The sequence below is a fragment of the Ruditapes philippinarum genome, unplaced genomic scaffold (genome assembly GCF_026571515.1).
Source record: "Ruditapes philippinarum isolate M1 unplaced genomic scaffold, ASM2657151v2 ctg1381_1_1_1_1, whole genome shotgun sequence".
In the NCBI taxonomy this organism is placed as follows: domain Eukaryota; kingdom Metazoa; phylum Mollusca; class Bivalvia; order Venerida; family Veneridae; genus Ruditapes; species Ruditapes philippinarum.
Window position 1 is genome coordinate 498,608 of NW_026853170.1, and position 8,134 is coordinate 506,741.

At 33.4% G+C, this 8,134-nt stretch overlaps 1 protein-coding gene across 1 annotated transcript; it reads left to right on the plus strand.

The window, feature by feature from the left end:
- Positions 1–702: 702 nt before the first annotated feature.
- On the plus strand, positions 703–7,679 carry LOC132735974 (interferon regulatory factor 1-like). Its single transcript, XM_060723020.1, has 10 exons — positions 703–861; positions 3,380–3,643; positions 3,803–3,991; positions 4,395–4,513; positions 4,709–4,838; positions 5,378–5,515; positions 5,993–6,063; positions 6,379–6,487; positions 6,676–6,737; positions 6,984–7,679. Exons 2-10 carry the CDS (start codon positions 3,388–3,390, stop codon positions 7,008–7,010), a joined length of 1,101 nt encoding a protein of 366 aa, XP_060579003.1. The 5' UTR covers positions 703–861; positions 3,380–3,387; the 3' UTR covers positions 7,011–7,679.
- Positions 7,680–8,134: the final 455 nt, after the last annotated feature.

Consider the following 8,134-nt stretch of genomic DNA (forward strand, 5'->3'; position numbering starts at 1 on the left):
GAAGAGATAAACTTTAGTTGCCTGTCACCCCCCCCCCCACACACACACACACACACACACACAACGCATATTCCATAGCTTAAGTTCAATCTATATTTGAGCTGAAGAAATAAACTAAGAGTAATAACTCTTCGGAGCTTAGTCTGATTAGATAACATGGCAAATTACACCCCCTTGCTGTGGTATTTAGTTAGGATTGCATCAGTTGAGCAGTTATTTCGCATTGACACTTTTTGGAGTTGACCCTTTACCTTTTTGGTTTCATCAACATTGCATTGCACGTTCATCTTACGCTTTAGTACACATCAAATGCTTCTATGAATCTGCAGATCATCTATATTCCACATCTATTCTAATATGTAGCTCAGTCTACAGTATATATATAAATCATAATTTTTTTAGAACAAGATTTTAACATTAAGGTGCCCTTGGCCTTGCTAGTTTATATACGACCTTTGTTTGTATGTTGATGATTTTTTCTTTTATATACAGTTGGGGAATTCCATTACTTTCGGTATGTAAAGTGCACAGGCGTCTAAACGCAGTAGACTGTAAATAGATTATTTAGGTCAGACTTTATTTCGGAAAATACTGACTACAAACTAGTTTGTTGCTATTAATAGACTTCGGGAAAAATATAATTTCCAAAGATCTAAAAATAGAATTCGAGGAAATTTGCAATCGCTATTCTTGGAAGCAATTTGATATAGGTATCACGTGACGACCCTTAAATACTATATTTTTCTGATCTTGCGACAGTCTTCGAATAATCGCCACGAAAGACACTTGTCGCAATTGTCAGTTTGCAAAAGTTATAGGATATTTTTAAATTTTGCAGCTCAGATAAAATTTACTGAACGGGTAAGTAAAGTTTTGTTGATAAAGTTTGCATTATTTAATTTACGTGGGCCGCCACAACTGCATAGACCTTTGAGCTGGACAGGTTGTTTATATTTTCTTTGTGCATAATGCCATACGGGAAATTTTAGAAAAATGAGTCTATGCACGCATATATAATTAGCTTTGTTTTATATTGCTAGTTATTTCTGATAATCTTTTTAAAATTTCTTCTGATGTATACAGTACAGTACATTTATGAATTTTGTTGAAACATTGAAGCAGTAGGAAATGAAATGTGATATTTTTTATAACCATTACAGTACTTGGTTTTAATTACGGAACATATTTCGGTACATAGATAGATATTTATTTAGGTTAAAACACACACATACAAAATACAACACTTGTGCATTTTAATATAAAAGTTATTAACTCATTGACCCCTGACGCCACGATAATGCGTCGGTTTAAACTTCTCTCCTATACCTAACGCCACGATAACGAGTCGATATCGACTTTACACCTGTCCTGCATGCCACATATATGCGGCTAGATAAGACTTGCTTTACTTCCCGGTCGCCACGTTGTAGCGTCGTAAATCATTGGTTGTTTTCAAGGTATTCCCCGAGAATATTTAAATATTAGCCAATCAGAAATTGGGTTACATTTTGAATAGAAAAACCGATGATCACGGAAGAGAAGAAAAAAAATTTGTAACTTGAATGGTTATAACATTAATTTGAGTTAAAAAATCATGGAAAACGACGAAAATCAGCCGTCAGTATTTGGGCTTACATGTGAGACCGATGCGGAGGATAATCCATTGGATTCTGATAATAAAATAAGATTGAATTTGACATCAGAAAGTAGTTTAGAAAATGAAAGTAGGAATTTTGACTGAAGGGGATTATGTCCGTACACCAAAATTATAAAATTGATAATTAAAAATGATTAAATAGTTCTGTGAATTATTTGCATGACTGTAATAAAACGGAGTAAATTACTTTTAACTTGTATAAAATATATTTATTTATTTATTTAAAACAGAGAAAAGCTTTAATTTATTATATTTATTAAGAATTAAAAGACATTTGTTTTGAAGTCTACCTACAATGGAAAGAGTGTAAATTTGGGTGTAGGTGTGAAATATTTTGCAAGGATTACAATGATAGTGGATTAAATTATAATTATTATATACCATGAATTAAACACTTTAAGTGGAAAAACATGTTATAAAATTCTATAAAAGTTTTGTTTTTAAAGGTTTACAATGAATTAAAACTAATTATTGTTGATATTTAATAATAAGAAAAAAAACTGTTAGTTGCTTCTTTCCTCTTGAATTGTGTGGGTTTATCTGACATCTCATACATAAAAATTATATCACCATGTGGCTAATTCAAATGTCAGCATGTGTGTCATATTTATTGTTAATTGGGTCATAAATGTGTCAATCATAGCCATTCAAGTAAAGTACCCCCAATAAACAGTGTACCAATAAAATTAATCTCAGGGAGACAGTGTAGATAAAATCAATAACATACACAGGGGATGGCTTATCAGTTCTTATCAGGGGGCAAGTGGACAATTACTATCAGGGGTCAATGAGTTAAAACAAAATTGTAATAAAATATTTCGGAAGTTTGTTCAATGTTAGTGAAAACATGTATATAAAGTAGTGTGCAATTACCTTAATTGGATTGCCCATGAAAAAAAAAAAGAAAAAGAAGAAAAAAACATCTTAGGAGATCTTTCTTCGAACCTTAAAAATATTTTTAATTCAAAGGTTTAAAGGACTGTCTGAAATCTTGATTTTAGCGTGAATGCGCACATATATATGTGTTGATTAATAATATTTTACTTTTGTTCTTTCGCGCTCTCCCAATTTCAAAGATAAATCATATACAAGGACTTATAAGTCGTACTATATTATTTATAAGAGCGACTATTTAACACACATGAAGCGATTTCAAACTTTTTTGCTGACGTGCTGTTGACTATTATGTCAATATGGCGGCAGTTTAAAGTATTGGATTTTTACCCGGGTTAGCTGAGCTAGCTAGATCACAATATGCATACTTGAACAAAGCGAGCCCTGGTGGTTACCGATATAAACATGTCTTTATTTTCACTTCCTTGTATTCACAATAGATAATTGTGTTTAATCAGATAGTCACTTGTGACACAATCAAGACACTTATCAAACAACAGGGACAGAAATTATACCAGATATATATGCCTACATGGTTGTTTTATTGCAAATTTATTTTAACTAATTACCTCGAATATTGCATTGGGTTCCCATTCTTTAAAGTGCGACTTAGGGATTCCCAAGTTTCACAAAATTTGGCATATGTCCAAAAACAAAAAATACAGTAAATTTTAGAAAACGAGGTAGACCTATATGTTCGTTATCGAGTTTATCTATACATGTATTAAGATTTCCGATTATGCTTATGATCATTGCTGTACATACAGTGCACAGTTGCGTAGTTTTCATTATTCTTGTTGTATATTGCAAAGTTATCATTCTTTTCAGACTTTGAAATGGCTCGTGGAAGACCAAAATCAGGCAAAAGTCGCCCATCGTTGAGAACAATTGAACGTAAACCAATACGTCCTCTTGAACGACAACGTATGCGTCCATGGTTAATGGAACTGCTCGACCGGAATACTTGTCACCAGCTGGTATGGATGAATAAAAAGGACAAGACCTTCCGTGTGTCATGGAAACACGCAGCAGGCCAGACATTCAATGCTTCTGCAGACGCCACATTATTTGAGCGGTGGGCAGTACATACCGGTGAGTTTTTAAAACGACTATACAGTAATTTGGTTTATTTTATTAAAAAGAGTCGTAAAATAGAATCCGAGTCCGAATAAAATACAAATGTAAAACATGTGCTGAAGAAATAGATTTATTTTCGAAGTTTAGAAAATAGAATACTGTTCTGTTATTCAGGGAAGTATTATCCTGGCGATCGTCCCGACCCTAAGAAATGGAAAGCCAACTTTAGATGTGCCTTGCATAGCGTCCCGGATGTGGAAGAGGACAAGTCGCTTGGTGTCAGGCGTGGTAATAATGCATACAGGGTTTATAAATTCCTAGATGAAAAGAGAATAAGAAAACCAAGTGTAAAGAAGGAGAAAGGTACGACTGGTTTCTGTCTTGATTTATATACCATTGACCAACTGATTTTGTGAATTTGATTTGCGCTATTCTGATTTTACTAAAAACAATCTTTTCAAAGTTGACAGAATATCAAAATGTAAAAAAAATAAGCCAGGAATGCATTGCAATGTATTTTTTACATAAAACTGTTTTGTTTGTTTTTTTAAAAAAGACCTTGACACGTTGCATGATTTGCTTTGTAAATATCACGTTACAATTTGCTTTGTTGTACTTTGAAATTTGATAAGCAATACATATAAAGATTTGAAAACCGGTGATAGTTGGCAAGTGTTCAAATATATTTTTAAGTAAAAAAATTATAATTACTCCTGTATACATGTATACATATCAACTTTTAACCAATGAACATGATTAATTGTAGATGAGAAGAGTTCGGATGAGGAGTTTGAAGATGAAGATTTTGCTTTGGTCAGAAACGTTGGAACAAAGTCAAGGCCGAAGAAAATATATCAAGATGACCTGGACAGTGAAGGGTCTGAGGTAAATAAATATATGTACATACCTTCCAAAACCCACCAAAATAATCTGTAAGTTTTCAAAATAATGGGAATTATATCAACTTATCAAGTAGTTTATGTGTTTATGGTACAGTAACTTGATATTTTAGCTATTATTTAATGAAGTATATTGCTGTTAGAAAGAAATCTTAATATCTCACTGTTGTTATATACACAGACTGGTTATAGCCCGTCACACGAGAGCAACCACTCTGACTGGGATCTCACAGATTTCCGACGACAAGATCACGATACGGAGGCAGAAAGATCACCATTACCAAACTTTGAGGAACTATGCCAATCATGTCGTAAGTGTATTCACTATTTTACTACATATAACATTATTAACTCTTCTCTAACAGCTGACAACACAGGAGTTTTAATAATTGATTCTTTGCCAAGTTATTTAAGTTTTTTGTCATGAAGTTACATAAATGAATTTTACCCGTACAAATAGCAAATATTGATTTTGTTGAGGTTTTAAATGCAGTATTGCATGTTAGGCAAACAAAAGAAAACATTTGCAGCTATATTAAAGTTACTTGCATGGTGATATGTGGCCTACTATAAAGTCTTTTGCTATCAGTTCAATGCAAATTATCCCATTTATTTAAAATACCTATCTTGGGGGGGGGGGGGTAATAAAGAAGTTATAAAAATCATTTTTAAGTGTTAAACTATCTCTTTACTTTAACTTCCTTAACTTCCTTAATATTTAATTATTCAACATGTTTACAAATACGTGTATACTGAAGTATGTCAGTAAGTGGCATCTTAAGTGAACAATGGTATCTTAGGAAATGACATTTTTTGATAACAGTTATATATGTCATTGTGTTACTTTCAGCCAACAGTTTCACAAATATTAACCACAAAAAGGTGAAACGTGTGCCATCCATTCCTAACCTAGAAATGCCAGCCGCGGAGACAACAAATGCTGTACGAAGTTTGCACACAATCGGGAATGAGATAAACAGCAGACAAGGTAAATTATCACTGAGATATTTAGGTCATCAATCAAATGATAAACTTGTCACTCATTGATCTAAAGGACTTTAAATCACATAGCTTATCTACATTATTATGTACACATAAACCTGATCGTTATATATACGTACGTGCACAACAACAAACCTATCTAACTTGATTTAAGAGACAATACAATGTATATATAATTGAGCCTTGTCATGACAAAACCAACATAATGGGTTTGCGGCCAGCATGGATCCAGACCAGCCTGCGCATCCGCGCAGTCTGATCAGGATCCATGCTGTTCGCTATCGTAATAGAGTTGGTAAGTGAACAGAATGGATCCTGATCAGACTGCGCGGATGTGCAGGCTGGTCTGGATCCATGCTGGTCGCAAACCCACTATGTTGGTTTTGTCGTGACGCGGCTCATATACATCTTAAGATATTGATTGATGTACATGAAATAATCTTGAAATGTTGAATATTTACAGAGGAAGCCATGGCTGACCACACCTACACAGAAAATGAACAGTCAGTAGGAGAATTAATCCTTTTCTTAGATGTAAGTTTGACAAGTTTAACATTGTCTTTGATTAATCCCAAAATTTCGATCGTTTCTGAAGTGAGGAATCAATACAAACAATAATAATATACATGTATATATATCATTTTTGGTATCATCCAAATTGTCAAAAACAGATAAAAAGGAACAAATATTTTATTAAAACATACAAAATATTTCAGTAATTAGAGGTTTAAATCCCAAGCTGCTCAATGTAATCAAGAAGTACGAGCTTGTACATGGTTTGTTTACTGAACATGCATGATCTCACCTTGATTGGTTTTAATAAAATAAAGTCATGTTTTGTTGTTGCAGTTTGATTCAAATGATCCAGAAATGGCAGTGAACTCCGAGTACATGAACTGTTTTTGGAACTCTGTTATAGACACGAACCTTGATGTACAGGAGGAGGTTGTGACGTCAGGTAATACAAATTTCAGATAAATTTCAGATCTTTGTTTGTTTAACGCACTATGAAAAGTATTTATACTAGTATGAGGTTGACCCTAATGTCTTAATCTGGATCTAAAGATATTACTCCATGTAATAATATGTTCTGTGTTTTTTTTCCACTGGTTTTAACTAAGTTTGTCGTATGTTAATTAATTACAGGTGACAGTTTTGATGGTCCAAGTGTGATAGTCATGGAAGAAGAAGATCATTCACACGACTTTGTAAGTGATTTCTTTTTAACACTTTACCAAAAAATAAAATCACCATACTAAAGGAACTTACTGTTACATGTTTGTATATAAATAGGTGCATATCAAGTGACCTTATATGAAAGTTTAAAATTTTTATTTTTACAGAATTGACCATTTATTTCTATGGTATATAATGATAGTATACAAGTTGTTTCATTGTTGGATGTTAGTGTTGTATTGATGGTGTACAATAAATCTTGTATTTTATTTCCCTAGGAATACACCAGCTTATCACAGCTATAGGACTTGGCAGGATCTTAACGTGATTTAACATTGTGACAGTGTATATACAAATGTAGATGTCTGCAATCTAAATGTCTTAACATGACTATATACGAGATTCGAGGCCGGGAGCTTTGATGGAAAGACAGTGATGGCCAGTGATCAACCGGCAGCCGTGCGCGGGACGACAGTAGTGGTCGGTGACCTGCAGGTTTCAGGGAACGCGGAACGTCAGCCGTGGTCAGTCGGTCAGCCGTGGTCAGTCGTTTAAGCAAGCATGGATGAATCAGAAAACATACAGTGTTCTGTTTCAGTTAAATATAGGAGGTGTCTGAATTTGTGAGTTAAAATTCCAGATTGTATCTGATACACCAATGAGCAGGAAGCAGGGTGTACATATTTCCAACACATACTAGTAACTGCCTTATATTGCTTATATGTGTGTATTTATCGGGGTTTTTTTAATAGACAGTGCTTGTGTACTTGAACTGTGAGGACACATATTGATATGTCCGCCTTGAAGATAATGAACTTCTGCAGACACCTGAACGTCTGAAGGTTGATGGACAATGTCCAGAGATACTTGTGATGATTACAGTTATAAACATGAAGAAATGTTTATAGTTGTTAATATTGTTGTGTTAGTGAATGTTGTTATTTAGTACAATCACATATGTTGGTACATAATCTTCACTATTGTACATATTGTAAAATACTAGTAGAATAAGATAGAATCTTTACAGATGATAATCTGTGCAATATTATTGTGATAGATGATCTTTATAATAAGGTACATGTACATTTAATACGATTAATGAAATTGTTTAAATTGTGTATATTAAAATACAAAAAAAAAAATTTCTGTTTTTTATTTATTTAAATTCTGTGCTTAGCACATTTTTCAAATGATGTGCATTTGTTGAAGAGTGTAGTGAAGAAAGTCACAACAGTGCTATTAAAGTACCTGTATGTATGGGGTTTACCTGAATGATCAAAAGCAACTCCCTGTCTATACTTCAACTTAAAAAAAAACTAAGTCGGCTATCAATTGAAGTCACATTGTGCCCCAGAAACGAATAAATAAAATGGCAAATATGAGTTTTATAGCGTTTAGGCATATTAGATGCATATCACCTGAAGAAAGT